At 46.8% G+C, this 18,258-nt stretch overlaps 1 protein-coding gene and 1 long non-coding RNA gene across 2 annotated transcripts in view; one reads left to right on the top strand and one right to left on the bottom strand.

Annotated features, from left to right (window-relative positions):
- Nucleotides 1-18,258, top strand: part of LOC119454326 (SUN domain-containing protein 2-like) — a 44,691-nt gene that overhangs the window by 13,190 nt on the left and 13,243 nt on the right. Inside the window, exons 7-10 of the mRNA XM_037716287.2 lie at nt 312-477; nt 4,429-4,544; nt 6,265-6,432; nt 7,158-7,250. Coding sequence (XP_037572215.2) covers nt 312-477; nt 4,429-4,544; nt 6,265-6,432; nt 7,158-7,250 — 543 coding nt within the window. The remainder of the gene's footprint in view (nt 1-311; nt 478-4,428; nt 4,545-6,264; nt 6,433-7,157; nt 7,251-18,258) is intronic.
- LOC125945945 (uncharacterized) lies at nt 13,905-14,738 on the bottom strand. Its single transcript, XR_007467250.1, has 3 exons — nt 14,289-14,738; nt 14,067-14,206; nt 13,905-13,990 (listed from the first exon to the last, which is right to left on the bottom strand). It is a non-coding gene; the product is annotated as an uncharacterized LOC125945945 (long non-coding RNA).

Here is an 18,258-nt window from a genome sequence, read left to right as displayed (position 1 = left end):
CCGCTTGAAGAAGCTGCCCACCCAGGCCGAATTCAAGGAGCACAAACGTAAACTTGCTAAAACGAAAACGCACGTCTCGGGCCGCTCTGCCCGCACAAGCTTGACACACGTTGACGTCTTTTGCTGCAACAATTCGCACAACTTTGCATTACATAGATGTCGACTACAATTAAGTCTGTCAAATTTTTTATCGACTTCGGATCGTACGTTTTCGTAGTTAGTATGTTTTCCAAAACGTATGAACAAGGTTCTACTGTATTTACATCTTAAGGTTGGCAGGTCCGTGGTTGACCCTTGCGACATTTTTGCAGGTGGCACAAGAAGCAGTGGAAGAGGCTCGACGTGTGCCCCGGGTTGTCACACCATCGACCGCCGGCACAACTGATGTGAACGAAGTCACTCGGGTAGTGAAAGACATGTTGGCGAAGTACGACGCGGACAAGACCGGTCTGCCAGACTACGCCTTGGAGAGCGCCGGTGAGTGAGCTTTTCCTCTCGGTCTGCTAAAGAGCCCGCTGCAAACAAACGCACTACGCACAGATCCACTGCACTTAAAGGTACAGTCAGAGTCCTTATATAGGGAGAGGTTGGTATGCCAGCCAAAGTAACCACGATTGTGGCGCAGCGTCATTTGGAGGGTCTGAGGAGGCCAACTTGCACGCGTATTCCAGCGAAGCTGCACTATGTTTCCTACTACAGGGCTGGAGGAGAACTTGCCGTGGGCCTCTCAATTTGCGAACTCTTTACTGCTCATTACTCATATAAGCAATAGAAGATTGCCATTAAGCACAGTATGGCCCACTATTAAATTGAAAACTCTGCAAAGTCCGAGGACCTCATCCTCTACCGGACAATGAGGTCCACAGACTTTGCAAACCGCATTGGTATGTAGGTCAATGTCGCTATTTCTTCAGCTTCAGAGGGGAAAAAGCACTTAATTCTATTGGACAGACATTCTATCTATAAAAAAAAAAATTTTTGAGACCTTCGTATGCGAACTGAGTTATCAGTCCTGGTATACTAATTTGGTGTTCTCTTTAATTAATAACAGTAAAGCATACTATGCATCTTGATTCGTAGGTACCCAAGTAACTGATAGCTTGCAAGATTCTTGTTAAGTAATAAGATTAGCCTCCAGCACTGTGACTTTTGCAAAAATTTGGGAGCATAAACGTTTGTGTTAAAGTTCCTGATATTTGATATTCGATTCGATATTCGTTTTTTTTTTTTGTTTTTTGTTTTTTTAACTTCTAGATTCAATTCTAAATCTTCTATTCGATATTCGCGCGCCCCTTCAAAGTGCTTTGAAATCTATGACATCACACTGACCTACCAGCACTGGTAGGTGTCAGCGCATAATTTAATACTTGTAACTCTAACTATTCGTCTTTCTAATAATCCACTTATCACTACAAAATTTTACAAAATAAAGGTTTTAAAGCAGGCTCACCGCTGCGTGTTTTCCGTGCCGCAGTGCAATGCCTCTTTTTTTTATTGCGATAGCAATTATATGGACACTCCAAAGCAGATTTCTGCCGTCGGCGTCATCGGCGTCGTTGCCGTCGCCATCACCGTCGCCGTGAGGTTCCGTATGACGTCAATGGAGATGAAATCGTCGCCGCGCGCCACCGAACGCTGTATGTGCGAGTGAAAGGGTGCGAGGGACGCGCGCTTTCACGGGGAGTGAACCCACGGCGGAGAACAAACGCGCGTTCTGCGCCGCGCTCCCTTAAGGGCTGCAGAAGTAGGCGTCTCTTTCCTCCTTTACAATCACCATATATGTAGAGTAAACGCGCCTGCTTCCGACGCGCGAAAGGCCGTGGGGGGAAGGGGAGGGGAGGGAAGGGGGCGACGTTTAGCTGCGGCACCAAGTGGCTATTTATATCAGAGGCTCCGGCAACAGTCACCAACGCCGCACGCATTTTGTGCGAACGCGGGCAAAACACCGACGGCGTCGAGAACAGTTCTGCGTGTTGCCGGTGCTGCTGCTTGTCCAAGTTTATACAGCTGATAAAGCCACTATCATTACTCCGTATAGCTCTCTACAAATTTGCTATCGCAATTCATGCTTCGCCTTTCAGGTGAAACTGCGACAACCTTTTTTAGTTCTTATGATCAAATAATTATCTAAACTAAAAAGAAGCAGTGCAGTGGAATGTTGATATAACAAACGTCAGGAGACCACTTTAAATTGTTTGTTATTCTGAGAGGTTGTTATAGTGAAAGCCCTAAAGTGAACAATTCCGGCCATCAGTTCATAAGTTGTCGCCGTTAAAGCTGTCCACGAAAACGTTACTGTTGGCTCTTGGCCCGCGCTGTTGCTATATTCCAAAGATTCCACCAACACGCACCACCGAAGCGCAGTATAAAAAGAGTGACGCACAGAAAACAGACGCTGAGATAACTGCGGACAAAAAGAAAGCTCCCTGTCGCCTCCAAAGTGCAATGTTTCTTGTTTGTTTTCCACATTCCTTGCCGTGGACACCGCAACTGTCGCACTCGAGGCAGACACCTGAACTATTCCAAAGCGCAAGCGCACATAAACGACGTCTGGAAAGTGCAAAGTGCGACCATGTGGCATCCCCGAGAGTACGGAGGTTGCATTTCTCCGCCCGCATAGCTAGTACGGCCACAGGAAAAAGTGCGAAGTGGCGTGTGCAGAAAGAAGGGTGAAAGAAGGAAGAGAGGTGCCTCTGTTGCTAGGAGACGCTGGGTGGAGCATGCGCTCGCAACACCTGATTCTATCATTGCCTCCACAACAGGTGAAAAAAAGTTCTGTCCCGCGGCTTTTTTATCACACGCCGTCTTACGTTTTCCGAACCCATGTGCCGCGGCTTCCGCTTTTTGCTCCCTATCATCTGCTAGCCTGCTGTTTCGGCTGCCATGAAAGATACACGGAAATCTAAGAATCCCCAGATTTCAGAAAACATACTTGTTCACCGTTAGCATTGTTAAAATGGCATGGAATCTGGAAAACAATCGTTATTCTAAAATGTTCGGTATTCTGTAGTTCGTAGTAATAGACCACATATAATGTAACCGCTTGTAGTGCACGACCGGCTATAGTACGGTCTCTTCAGACTCCCGTTAATTTTCCCATAGCACTCCATGTATACGCATACCGCTTACAGTGCAGCCGCGTGAGACGAAATACTGGTTATAATGCGGCTTCCGCAGGAAAATCTCGCCGACAAGGGCGGTAGCGAGCACGCTTCTCAACGAAGTGCGCCCACCGATGCGAGAGGAATCAACAAGGGCGATGCGGAGGAGGAGCATGAGTCCAAGGGCGATAAAATCGTCGCCGCGCGCCGTATGTGCGAGTGAAAGTGCGCGGGGGACGCACGCCTTCACGGAGAGCGAACGCACAGCGGAGAGCAAAAGTGACTTCCATCACACGAATCGCCGTGGTAGTATGGGAGGGAGGGGGGGGGGGGGGGCGACGCTTTGCTGCGGCACTAAATGCCTATCTTGCAACCGGGTGCAAGGGGAACTGGCGACGCAATCTCCCACGCGAAAGGAGCAAAGCGGGAAGGCAGCGCAGGAGGGAGGGGGGCTTCTACTCTTCCAACAAATGCATACGTGCCTGTGCCGGCTTTCGGTGTTGTTGCGCGCACCGTATCTTGAAAGCAATCTCCACACGGCTCTGACCTTTGTATGCTCTGTGCTTACACCGCTCAGTTTCCATTGAAGCGATAGACCGCCGAACCTTCGCTTGCTGCGGCGGCCGCGTTTCCCCACGCCCGCGTTTTGACAGTGGTTGTTTGCGGTCATGTTTGCTTGTGCGCATCGACACCACGCTTGTTAATACAGTTAGTAAGCGAATGTTTCAAGTTTATGCAGCCGATAAAACTACTATCCCTACTCCTTATAGCGCTCTACTAATTTGCTATCGCAATTGATGCTTGGCCTTTCGGGAGAAACTGAGACTTTTTTTTTATTATTATTACTTTGTCTGCTTCATGTGAAGATCGTGAGTACTTGGACATTAATCTTTCAACGTTCATAAATTTAAACGGATGCAAAACTCCCAGTCGCAAGCTTCGATTGTCGGATAAGCGCGGCTGCTTGGTCTACATGTTTTGCATACGTGCAGGGCTTGAAAATCGTTGTTTTGGTTATATAGTGCGGTACCGCTTATAGTGCAGATATTCACGACTCCCGCGACTTACGTTATAAGTGGTCTACACTGTACTGAAATATTTTTACATTGAGACTATAAGCAGTCGGTAGGGGATTTCTGAGAAGTTCGTTAATGTGTTGTTCGTAGTAACGAGGTCTCACTGTAAACGAAATTTTGTTTCTCTCTGTGTGCTTTTGTGAAACCCTTACACCTGTTCCAAACATGGGAGTAGGTTCTCCGATGGCTGCTCCGGAACGCTGAAGTGTATTCTGAACACCTTTTGTCCATTATTGTCCCATGCTGTGCAGGAGGGAGTGTGGTCAACACGCGCTGCACCGACACCTACAGCGAGCGGGCGCCCAAGTACTACATGTTCGGCCTGCCCCTCTGGACTTTCTCCCGCACAGCGAGGGAGGCTATAACGGTGAGTCCTGAGGATGCACCATTTCTGGCACAGCAGAATCCTGTTAATTCGACTCCAGTTAAATGGACTTTTCGTTTCATTCGATCGATCCTGGCCGAAGGTCCCCTCGGTGTACATTTTGTACAGTTTCAGCAACGGCTGGCTAACGCATGTGTTTTTATTTCTCTGGATCAGGAAGGCTTCCACTATCTCTCATGTTAGTTGATTGCCATGTTTAGTGACAGCAGAAGTGTCTGATAAAATTGGTTCATACCTGCATTCACAGAAGTGAAACACAAGGTGAAAAAAAGTGACTCCCTTGAGCGAGGCGGGGTGCTCTCTGATCTGAACGTTAATGCACCGGCCTGTTTGCCCTATGTACTATTGTTGCTGTATTACTTTCTTTCTCTTGTCCTAAGCACTCTAAGTCTAGGTCTGAACCCACCACCACTTGTTATTGGCTTGTCCAACCATGCTCTCTTAGCACAAGTGATTGGCCTAGTTGCGGGGCATGATTGGAGCATTACAGAAGACTGGGCTTAGTTGCTAGCTTCATTTATCTAGTAAGTAATCGAACTTTCTGAACTCAGCATGGATTAGTCCTGTAGCCTAAACAGGGGCATTGCATGTGTTTTCATTTTATTTCATGCAGTGTTTTCTACTACAGTAAAACCTCGTTAATTCGCATTTCACGGTACTGAAAAAAAATGTCCGAATTAACCGAATGTCGAATTATCGAGGATATCAAGAAAACAATAAACAAATGCTTACTACATCATCACACTCTTATTTACTGAATGAATCAGCAAATCCTGTTCCTATTTTGCAGAAAAGCAATGCGGAAACTGCAATGCTCGTCATCTTGTGAATGATTAGCGCTCGCAGCGGTGAAGGTCTCGCGACTTCCTTCACAGCGCGGCCGCGGCGCGCTTCTTCATCTGAGACACACTTTTAACTAGCGCACACACATCCCGATTATTTTTACGCTAATGTCATCGGGTCGCCGCCCATCGTGATGTCGATGGTGCTCTTTATCCTCGACAGCTGAGTAAAAGCGAAACTATTGTTTGCCGCAACATTGGCGACTGTCGACGCGATTATGCACGGCGACCTTGCGGTTCTGAAGGCGCGCGGCCGACGCGTGTACCGAGTCAAAACGAAACTACTGTTTGCCGCAACTGCTGCCGACGAAATCGCAACTGCTGTTGACACGATTATGGATGGCAACTACGCAGTCATGAAGGCACGCGGCCAACACGATGCTGTACCGTGCCAGTAAATGCAAGAATAAAAGCTTTAAAGGCTCAAATAGGCACGAAGCGTTCTGATGTTGCTTTCATTCCCGTATGATTTCCACTGATGGCTATGGTGATGCAAACTCCGTCGCTTCGGTTCGGTGGGCGCCAACGCCGTTATGGCTCGTTTGCGTCGCACATTTGTGGTGCTCGCCGAGCTCCGAGAGTTGTCCGAATTAACCGATGTGCGGCCAAATACGTCCGAATTAACGAAAGTTTCATTGCATTAAATAATGCATACGCCAGCCGGTATCGAAGAACGTGTCCGAATTAAGGAGGTTTTACGGTACTTGCATTTACTTGTTCTACATGTGTGCTTTCATTTTGAAAGGAATGAACCAGTTGAAAGTAAGCAGTGTTCACGTTTTTTTTTCATCATTCAAGTGTTTGCACTTTTTGGTAGTAATCAGTCCCTTCTTCTCTTCCACGCCTTTGCTTCTCTACAGCCCGGCATGCACCCAGGGGAGTGCTGGGCCTTCCGGGGTTCCCAGGGACACCTGGTGGTGAAGCTTGCCCAGCGCATCAGGGTGAAGGCCTTCAGCGTCGAGCACATCCCCCGGTCGCTGGTCAGCTCCGGCCACACCAGCAGTGCTCCAAAGGACTTCCAGATGTGGGTGCGTTCCCAGACCAGCCGCCCACGAGTTCCATGGACATGCGGGCTCGCCTTTTGTTGTTGTGAACGCAAGGATATATCAAATTACTGCTTATCTTGAACTCCTGCTATAACTTCGTAATGGGTGCGTGCATTTTAAATGCATGCTTTGTATGCCAAATCTGTTTGCGTGTGCTGTGGAAATATCAAACTTGCAAGATTCGAAACGTGCACTTGGGGCGCATGCACCAGGATTCTTCACTGAGCACCGCCACTAAGCAGTGGTCTCGCTGTTGTTTGCAACTGGCCCTCATCAATGCAATTCCAAATGTTAGTTTGCCTCTGAGCAATGGAATTCCGAAAGGGTTTCTTTCATAGATACCTAGAGGCTTTCTAGCTGTTGTAACTTCTTTATTTAGCATTTCCCTTTAGTCTTTTCTGCGAAAGTGTCGAATGTTCCATTTTTATTGCAAGCACTTGCTGCTGCATTACTGCATTGGGAATTGTGGTCATTTAGTCCAGTCTATCTGTGAAGTGCTGATGTCAGAAGGGCCATGTTAAAATGGATTGTGTGGGCGCAACATCCATTGTGTATGCAGTGTTCACAACTTGATGGTGATTACCTTTTTTGGCATTTTTTTTTTTTCGGGCAAAACAAGAAACCTCAGAAATTTGGTCTGCAGTATATTTACTCAAGTTCTCTACCTTAATTTCAAAATTAATAGATAACAATTGCGTACTTTCCAGGGTCTTGACTCTGAGACAGACTCACCGGGTCGACTGCTGGGCAGCTACACCTACGACGCGGAAGGTGACGCACTCCAACACTTCATCGTTCAGGTAAGCCTGAGGGCAGAGATGTCTATACTGCGATGTCCTGAAATTCTTTCTTGCCCCCTTTTTTTGTATTGAGGGTGCTAAAATCACCTCATCGATTGGATGGTGGCTTGTTGGCGGCCCCACGTTCGCTCGACCATGCCCCTAACAATGCCACTTTTCTTTCGTACGCATGTTTGGCTTTCAGTACAACCATTGACTGACATTTCACATTCAGAGGGAAGTGCAAAAGTATCCAGAAAATCGACCACTCCGAAAACATAAATTTAGGGGCACAGTGCAGCTTCAAGACATTAAACCCCGCAGGTACATTTTTTGTATCCGATTGCACTGCAGAGGGAATTTCCAGCCCAATTTTCTCAAAAGAAAAAAGTGTGCATTAAATCCTGTAGATACCGTAATCAGGCATGGTGCATTGCTTGACATTCTTCTTAGGGCAGGCTAAAATTGGCCTGCCCATTTCGACAGATGACATGTGTTCAACGTATTCACTGCCCACTAGGCTACGCCGAGACAGATGCTGCCACTAAAGGGACCCCGCTATAATGGGGTCATGATAGGGGTCAGGCGTGTGCGTGCTAATTGGTCAAGTTCAAGTTATCTGGAAAAGACCAATTTTGGGATTGAAATAACCAATGTTTGGGCCCATAGAAATGCATAGCCACTGGCCGGAAGGAACCTTTGGTCCGGATCGAATTAACCAAGAAATCCAATCTAATGAACGAAACAGTAATGATGATTGAATACACAGTTTGGAATGTTGTGAAGCGAAGCTTTCATGAAGCTGTTAATGAACTGCTATAAACTTGCCCATTTCATTCCTGAGTCTCTGGAATAAAGGAAACTAGCACACGCACATGCGCTCTCGCCCACCCATGCTTAGCAATGTGACAACTCTTAAATTGCATTGTACTTCTTCATTTCTTGTTATTTAAGCGTACCACCCAAAGAAAGCCTTGCTTTAAAGGGGCCCTGAAACACCTTTCTAAATACAGTGGAATCCCGATTATACGACTTTGAGGGGACCACGCAAAACCGTCGTATAATCCGGGCGTCGTATAAATCGAAGAACTAAGAATATCGGCAGTGACACTCAGTCTTGCTCAAAAAACATGTACAGACTGCCTGAATAAGCCCGCGGCACGAACCTGTGCTCTCAAGGAAGGAAGGTAGATTAAATTATTAAAAATTACCGTATTTATTCGATTGTAATGCGAGTTCTTCCTTTTCATAATATTGGTTGCCTGAACTGGACCCTCGCGTTACATTCGAATAACGGCAAAATTGACTATTTGAAAACAAATACTCTAAATCCCGCGATTTTTAGCGTTACGTTGGCAACCTGTAAGTTGGAAGGTTGGAATCGATGCTGTGTTCGCTGTGCTTCTGGCTGGTTACGATGCTATGGCCTTTTGCGGTTCGACTCTGTTCATTCGAGACGTTGTGGCGATGCAGCGCATTGTTTATGACTATCGCTTCGAGAGACGAGCAATTTTGATAGTCGTGGAGCTGGGAAAATCAGCCGTGGCTCGGTGTATTGACGTAAAGGAGTCAACGATTTCCGGATGGCGGTACCAGCGGCAGGCCCACTTTAAATGGGAGACCAGTTGGGCAACATGAAGAAGTGGCCTGGTACTGACCCCGGATGAAGTGATTGTGCGGTCCTTTATAAGAAGTACTTAAATCTCAAACAAGCTCGACGGCACGGAAGATGACAAATCTCGGGCGATCACTTTCGGAGGTAGTTTCGCTTTCGCGAGACTCGGCTCGTCCCGGTACTACAGTGAACCGGCAGCCTCGAAGTATACTGCCGACACTCCTGGCGCTGATTGCGAGCCTAGGACAGCGCCAGAAACACTTGTCGGGGACGCTTTCTGCGCCGAGTTACGCGAAAATTCGCGAAAGTGATCGCCCAAGAAGTCCGCCCAAGGAAAGCTCCGTCTCCTCTTCAGATGACTATGATCAGGGAAGAGAACGTTTGCGAATTGCGAATCCTTGAATAAAGGTACCATTTCTTTTTCCGTTCATCTCGCGTTACATCAGCAGTTTTGTTTATTTCACATGACTGGAAAATCGCCCTACACGTTACATTACATTTGGGTAAATATGGTATTGCACACCCGTTATCAGCTGCCTGCAGTGTGCTTACGTGCCAGCCTGCGTCCACTTAGACCTTTTTTGTTCCACGGACGGGGCCCGAGAGGCGTCGTACGAGGCGGGTCGGCGTAAAATTGCGCCGTGTAATCGAGGTTATTAGTACACAATTTTTATGGGGTTTTCCCGGGACCATACCAATTGGTTGTAAAATGCAGGTCGTCACATAACCGGGGGACGTATAATCGAGGTTCCAGTGTAATCATAGAATCACCTCATAATTCAAGAATGTCACCTAACGAATCCCCTGTGAAAAAAAAATTATTAGAAACCTTCAAGTACCCTGGAACCTTCCTTGTTCATACATTTTAGGAAAAAATGCGAGAAAAAGCATGGAAAGTGGGAAACCGTATGATCCGAAGTCACTAAAAAAATCTGACTGACTCAACTGTAGTTGACATCTAGGTTGACATCTACGCCCACCGTGGCTAGGAAAGGTCGAGAGTTCAATTCCCGCCGCCGCTGGGCACCCACTGGTTCGCTCAAAATGGGCACAAGCATACCCCGGCCTGGCGATCGGCTTTCTTCGGCAGTGATATGCTTGGGGAGGGAGCCTGCGCCATAAATTCCTGACGAAATTCTCATGAGGCCCCCCCCCACAAGGAAAGGAGTTCGGCGGCCCCATGCTGCTAACTGTCAATAAGTTGTCTCCTTCCAAGCGTCTGGAACTCTGTAGTTGCCGAGCACCTGGCAGGGAGCACGCTTGTATCTATTTTAGTGGTGGGTACCCGGCGGCAGCTCTCGTCTGCTTCCTACAGCAGCGGCGGATGCTCGGCTATTTCACCTAAAGCTCTGGTGAGACAAAGGGTGCCTAGAGAGCCTAGCAAATCTTTTTAGGGCCCTCTTTCGAGATGAGAACCCATATAAGCAACCAAGCGCCAGGTTGTGGTTATCTCTACCCACTCGAAAAAAACGGCGGGTTTCCGGCGACACCACGATTCTAATGCAGTACCTCTTGCATACGAGGCAGACGCTCTACTATTTCACCACCGCTGCAATCACTGATCACTCACTGCATGCTGTGAAACACTGAGAAAGCACAATGTGCATTGCATGCATAAATCAGCCAACACTCAATGTGTCGCACAGGGCACGTTGAAGTAGAGTTGCAGCAATATTCTCGTCATGACTGAGCTAAGGCGAAGCAACAACGCTGACACGAATAATAGCAAGCATTAAAAGGACCATGAAACGCTTCTGACGATTTTGTACAAACGTACTGAATCGTTGGGTAGGTCTTTCTGATCGTTATTTGCCACATCTATTTTATTATAACGTTTTAAAAAGGTACATCGCTAACGATCGCAGCACGTCAATCGGCTGAGTTTTCAGCCGCCCCTGACCAAGTGACGTGATTTGACCATATGACGTCAGTAGGGCGAGCTATCCAATTGGCTGCCCAGGGCACGTCATCGATAATTGGCCAACATTATGGTGAACAAATGTTCGTAATAGCATGGTCCCTTAATAGCTTTTCTGGTCACGAAACTCCCGCCTCAGTTTAATATAGAGCCAGCGCCTGCCGCTAGGGGCGCCATAGTAAAAGAAAGGCCACCTTGCCTAGCAGCTGCCGCGGGCGGCGGTGGTATTTTTCCTTCTGAGGTCACGTTGCGCCCGAAATCCCAGCTTCTTTTCGATCTTACTTACATTCTACTCTGTCGTAGCAGTTACAGTATCCCAGCTTGAACATCTGAGAGTGTTTTCTAACCAAAATCAAGGCACGTACAAAAAGTAAACAATCTCAAAGTCGGCTGGCGGCTCCGTGTGTCAGCAGACGACGCGCATAGAATTCTTCGTACTGAGAAATCTGTCGTTAGTTGGCCCAACCGGCTTCGATTAAAAACGTCTAAGCGGCTTTTATACTCTGTACAAAGAATAAGACATTAGCGGCTTGGCATTGCCAGTAAACGACAACCTGACCTCAAGGTCGTGTGCTGTTACCGAATTCCGATTGCACTCGAACCGTTCGGGCGATGGCGACAGATTCTAATCGCACGTACCATAAGATGTTCTAGGACATCAGAATTAGTTTGGAACGAGTACATCGGCAAATCGTGGCCATGAATGAAACGCTTGCTTAAAGGAAAGTATTGTCATTTTCATGTGTCGCAAGCTTTGCTAGTTTTCGTGCGTATTATTCCATATGTGCGACAAAGTTTTCAAACGCGATTTTCGTTGTCAATGTACCCTATACCCACACGGATTAATATGCCCGACTGACTCAGCACTGCGCTTATTAATCTCTAACTCGCACAAGCAGAGTGACGATCAATTGACGGTCAGTTGCACTCAGTACCATACCTGCTTGGCGAACTGCGACGCATATTATTTGAATTGCGAGCTTTCTTTGAAGCAAATGTCGCCGTTCTAACTCGCGAAAATTTTTATGAGAAATAACAATTAATTTTCGCTTTCACTCATCACTGATGCAGTGCAGAGCTCAAAAAGGATCTGAAAGTTGTATTGACAAAGAAAACTGACATCTTGTTTTTCCCTGTTGCACTAAGTTCCTAATAGCCCATTTCTCACGGCAAGAAGCATACTTTGTTCAGGAAACAAAATTACTTCTGTGGCATGGCCCTTTTGTAAGCCGCGCATCACTGAGGTAGCAACCTTAAGCTAATGTTATAATTGTCAATAGCTGTTGCTATCAGCATGCAAAATGCATGGGAAAAAACTCAAACTAAGTGGTTATGCGAATAAGTTGCCGCCTATAAATATCAACACACAGAGTGCAATCATGGTTACAGGAAATAAATACTTTATTGTTTGAACCAGAACAAAGTTTTTATTTACACACACACACACACACTATACTACCCAAGCAGTGCTCCTAACTTGTAAGGGCGACGTGTGCTTACTGCTTCGGACAAGCAGATTTCTTGCCTCCACTTGCTGGACAGGTTGATAGCACTGATGCTCGCGTGCTCTTATTTTTTTCTCTTGTAAAGAAATGCAGGCGAGTCCTAAGAAAAAAATTAATGACATCAGCAGTGATGCTAGTGAAATGTACCTTGCAACCAACTGCAGCTGAAGCAGTGCGGCTGTCCAGCAAAACACCCTCAACAATGTTCATGTATGCATTGGCGCATGCGACTTTTTCAAGTGTGAACACTTCCAGGTGATGTTCCACAATTTGCAGAAGCATAAGCAGCTGGCTAGAGGGCACTTGAAGATGACCTTTAGATTTTGCAAGTATAAGGCCAGCTGGCTCTCGTTCCGATTTCAGCGTTCCCACACAGCTGGAGCATTTCAGCGATGAGAACTTCTTAACTACGTAGCCTGCAAGATATTCTATTATGTACTCTTTTGGTGATTCTTGGCAACACAAATCTGACGATTCCTCCACAGAGTTTCAGGCTCCAACAGGGTGTCATCTAGGAGGACTGCCAGAGAGTCAGCCTGTAAAATGTAAACCTCCATATTGTTAGTATAGTAAACAATAAACCAAGGACAGAAAGGCTCATTTGGTGTTTCCCCATAGGTAGGGCGATACACCGTCACATGCATGCGTTTTTTATATTTAGGTTGAAACTGTATTTGTGTACCCAGAAATAATGACAGTTATGTACTCCTGCATCGTCCAACAACCATTTCGTCAACACAGTTTTACTCACATGGTCTATAGGAGCTTTGGTCCGGTTGAAAATGTCTTGCAGCTTGAGCAGCAATTGCTTGCGGCCCATCTCCAGCCACTGACGCTCGCTTAGGTGGTTGTACGAGGTTGTTTACAGAAAGCATTCGATATATAAACAGAAATTGCTGCACTGTCGGCTGCCCTCCATCACCAGTAACATGCCTCACTATGCTGAAGAATCTCTGAAAGAACAAGCGTGTGTTATCAGTGAAAACGTGTGGAAAAACAGTTATTTACCTCCAGTGGATCCTGTCCAAAGTTTCCAACCAGTACATAATGAAAGCCAGATGAGGGAAGACTTTCAACAAGTGAAATAGTATTGAGGAGAGTTATCCGCAGGGCTTGGCACGTAGGCATGCTTAGGAAGCAGATTCTCCTCTGCTTTGGTAATCCATCTAGGTACTTGCAACAGCTGACCAGCCACGTCAAGTTTTCCTTCAGTGTCTGCAAAGTGCAAAGTAGTCAAATTTCAGGCTCAAGAACAAAAGTTTTATTGAAGGAAAAGAACTGATATCTTGCAGCTATATGCTCGGCTTCATTATATTGTACGTGTTCCGGCCTTCGAGAATTCAAGCAGTCGAACAGGATGTTCATTCGTCTTGTGAACTGCTATGTTCCTGAGGACTAGTGGAGCTTCTCGCACCCATTCTGTGCGCTATAAATTTCCATGGCTACAGCTGTGGATTCACTCAATAGCTGAAATAGGGAAATGCTCTTCTGATGACATCGTTCTTTGCCAACATACCATCAGTAAAAAAGATTTTTGCAGAACATAATTTTAAAGTAAAGTGTCTCACCTGTACTGCAAGCTTCACACTCATTTTCTGAAAGGCATTTGGTGATATATATAAGCCTTTGTAAGCTTCGGCACTACAAGAAGACCAGCCTGTTCCTCTTCATATTCCAGGAGGGCTGCATAATGGGAGTAGTAGACTTCTTGTCCCTGTGGGAGCTGCACATAAGTTCTATTAGTACTAAACAGTTATTGCACATTCATTAGAGAATAACAATACCCATTTGTAGCTTACCAAGAACTTTCCAACCTTCAGTAGATTGTTTCGTATACACTTGAATATGTGGGGTGGGTCTATCACTGAATAGACGACTCTAGAAGGGTCGCATGGATGCTCAAATGATGTTTTTGTGTTTCCCATTTCACCACATATGCCTAAAATACAATATTATAGAAGGTTAAGCACGTCATTTTACCATATATACTCTAGACATAAAGAGTGCACTTAAGTTATTACCCAGTGATCTCAAAGCTGACCGGTTGCTCGTTGAGTTGTCACAAGTCACCGCATCAACAACAGCTCCGGAATTGTACAAGTGCACAATGCACTGCAGCAGCAATTTTGCTATGACTGAACCTGGAGCAGCACTTGAAGTACAGAACGTGCCTACTGTTTGAGACCAACCTGCAAGGAAAGGCTGGAATAGAAAAACTAGCACGTGATCTGTGTCTCGCTCGTGGTCTGATGGCCTGGTGTGCTCCCCGAAATTCACTTTTCCTATGAGTTTCATGTCCGACTCTCTCAGGTGCAGGCTTTTCCGCACGCTCATCTCATCAAACATTAGTACACCTACAAAGGAGCAAACAAAAAGTTGGTGCATGCAACTTGTCGAAGGAATATATAAAGAAAGCATAATGAAGGGAAAAAAACAATTACAAACCTCGTCGTTCCCTCTCGGAGGCAAGCAAGCAGCTTTTCCTTCAGCACAGCAAATAAGTCAGAATCAAATCCAAAGTCTGCTTTGAGGTTCCTCATGTAGGTGTACAATGTTCGCACATTTGGCAAGGGCAGGTAGTCATTCTCGTGGAGAAATGTGTAGACTGATGTTGACTTGATCTTCAACAGAAGGCAGTCGTACAGCCACTCTTTGTTGTACCTGATGGGGAAATAGCAAAATTGTTTTGTATTCAGAAACATATTACGAAGTGCAAAAGCCTAATTCCGCTGAAATGTGTTTAGTAGCATACTGGCCATCATAGTGCCTGCCATGGACGTTAAACGATGCTGTAAATTTAAACACAGCAGGCACATAATACAAACCATTACAATGCCACAATGCCCGAGTAGGCGAACGCACATAAACAGGCTGCCAAACATGCAACCATTACAAAAATCCATCGAGGAATTGATCCAGTCACAATGATTTTGTTGCTTTCAGTGCCCAATAGAGCAGTGTTGTGATCGTTCTTATGAACATAGTGATCAGTGTTAAAGTGTACCCGTCAGAACACTCATGTCTTAATATAGGATGTGAGTGCTCTCCTTACTTTTCTAGAAGCAACGAACTTAGGGGCACGTTTGTAACCCGCAGCAACTATTTCTTTTATTTTACATTCTCTAGTAGCTTGACCTCCAGGGACGGGCCCTACTGTATGTTGTACTTTATGCTTTGACATTTGTCATCTCGCTCTTCCTTTCCTCCTTCCTCCCCTCCTTCCTATCTTTCCTTCTATGTTTCTCTCGTCCTTTCCGAAGAGTAGGCAGGTGTTAGGCCCCTTCTGGTGGCAGTTGCCAGCCTTGCTTCTCGCTTTCTCTTTCCTGTGTATATGTTTTCAAACAAATAATAATAATTTCCAGTCAGCAAACAAATAGAAAAGGCAAAGGCATAATTTACAATACAGTGCAGTCCACATATAACGATACCACATATAACGATATATCGGTTATAACGATGAGTCGAGCTAAGAGTATCAACTTATGCATTAGGGCAATGAGAAAAAAAACTATATATAACGATATGTTATTCACCGCATATCGGATATAACGATTGAAATTTTGCTTCTGGGCGGTGTTTTTCATGCAGAATAATCGTGAAAATTGCGTTCCTACGTTGCCTTCAACCGAGACGGGGCGAAAAGTTTGCCTACGCGAGTTCGTATCTGCCGCCATTACCGCGCAGCGCATCCCGCCCGCGCGCCGATTGCAAAAGCCACGGAGAGCATCGCAAGTTGGTAAAGTGTGCACAAGATGGCGCCAGCTGCTTCGCCCCCGCGTGTCACCGGCGGTCGCGCGAGGAGAGGGCGGAAAAAAGGCGATAAGCGAAGGCAACGCCTCCTCTGGCGAGAGGCGCCTGCGCTCCCTGCCGCGCGCTCTCTCAACAGAAGCAGCGGCAGGTGCGCCCCTTGAGACGAAACTGATTTTGCAAGAGGGGGGAGAAAGCGATAAGCAAGCGGCGCCTGCGCGGCCTACGCTCCCTTTACATTCTGCCTCTCTCAGCGAGCGCGGAAATGCACTGCGGAAGCAGCGGGAAGTGCACCGACAAAGCGCAAAGCTGCGTCTCTCGAGACGAAGCTGCAAATTTCGCAAGACTCGAAGTACGAGCTCGCGCAGTGGATGATATCGACGATTATGAAAACTGGGAGCGCCACGATCATGAAGGCTAGAAGCAGTGTCCATGCCGATCAACGGAAAAGGCGGGTTTTGTGCGCCGGGACGAAACCAACACGGTGGAAGCCGCTGGCATTGCCGAACTCTAGGAAGATGTCGCTAGTGACGATCATAAAGGCGGTGCTTCGATGGAGGAGTTTGTAAGTGCTGATAGTGCTGCCTCGTTCTGCGAAGAGAACTCCGACAGGGCGATCGTTGTCGCGACAGACGGCGGCGTTGTGCGACGGCGGTGACGACGAGATTCACAATGGCCCGTCTTTGACACCGACCCCGAGGTTCAACCAAAGTGGAACGTCGTCGATCGAGTCGCTCATTGAATTCATGGACGCGATGTTCACGGCGGTTGTGAATCCGAAACTTCCGCGAAAGCAAGTGCAGATTTCTATTTCAGCGTGCCTTACGATTGAGACGCTATTTAGAGCTATAAATAAAAGTTTTATTTTTCACCGCCTACTTTCTACAACGTCAATTTTTTAATCGCAAGTGGCAGTTTCGGTTTCGGGACTGCACAGGTATTTTCGGCATTTTTTTTTTTCGGCAGTCCAGATATAGCGATGATCGGTTATAACGATCGGATTTCTCGTTTTTCTCGATATCGTTATAAGTGGACTGCACTGTACAGCCAGTAAAATGTGTCGACGCTTTGGAGAATTGTTAAGTTCTCAAGCAGTGTAAAAACACAGTATACTTAAGTATTCAGATAAGTTCCTTACCGCACAGCTTTTGCAGACTTTGCGTTTCCTTTCATCACACACTGATCTAGGACAAGCCTTCCCCGATTGGTGAGCTTCTGAAGGTTCTGCTCCATCTTTTTGTGTCTGCCAACCTGCACCCTCATCTTCGCGAGCATTGTTTGGCACCGTGCAAGCTGCTGTCTGACGGCCCGAAGCTGACACCGCAGAGAGTTGGTTTCCGCCGCGCAGCAACAGCTGACGACGTTGTCCGTTTGGCAGGCGGAGTCACAACGCTGCTCACTGCTGGTGCTATCACAGGCTGCTGCAGCTGCGAAAATGTTGAAAACAGCAACAGTATGTACATACTTCACATCAAACATCTTGTATACATGCGATGCGAAGTAAATCACACGCACAAGTAGTCAAAAGGAATAAAAGCAGCCGCCTTAGCTCAGATTACGTACCGTCGTCTTCCGGCGCAGTAACCGACGTGCTCGTAGGCGATGCGGAAACTTGGACCGCTTCCATTGCACACGACAGCTCTCGAGGTCGTTTCAGTGGCGGTCGCACTGTCAGCGACCGTGGTCGCAGCTTCAGCTTCGTAAGGTAGGCTGCGAGGCCGTCAAAAACGCAAGGAATGGCAGTAGGCCTGAGGCACGGCTTGTCCCTCGGCAATGATACTGCGTCACCGTTTATCTTGAAGTCGTCCTTACGGATAATGTCTGATGGATCAAAGTGCTTCGTGCACACACACACATGCTTTGACTCGAAGCTGAAATCGCCCGTTTCTTGACGTGGTATGGCTCGCTTCCAATTCTCGAAGTACTCACGATCACTCGGCATGCAAAATAACGATACCTTTTCGGTAGTGCCTTTGTAGCCGGAACGGCACCCCGGCACACAACACCTGAACGGCATCGTTAGGCGAACCTGCCGCAGAAAGCCAGAATGCGGATCTTGCTAAAAAATATGTACCACAAACATAAAGCACGCGACCAAATTTTGACCCACGCCGGCCGCATCTGCAGTCTCTCCGTGAGAAACGTGGCCTCTCAGACGCGGTGGCGCCGCAGCGCGGCGACTTCATGCAACATATCAAGCTCTCCCATAGAGTGACGGCGGAGTTTCGGGACCAGAAAAAGTAT

Source organism: Dermacentor silvarum, chromosome 5 (genome assembly GCF_013339745.2).
Source record: "Dermacentor silvarum isolate Dsil-2018 chromosome 5, BIME_Dsil_1.4, whole genome shotgun sequence".
NCBI lineage: Eukaryota > Metazoa > Arthropoda > Arachnida > Ixodida > Ixodidae > Dermacentor > Dermacentor silvarum.
The sequence above is the reverse complement of the archived record's forward strand: the minus strand, read 5'-3'. Positions and strand labels throughout refer to the sequence as shown.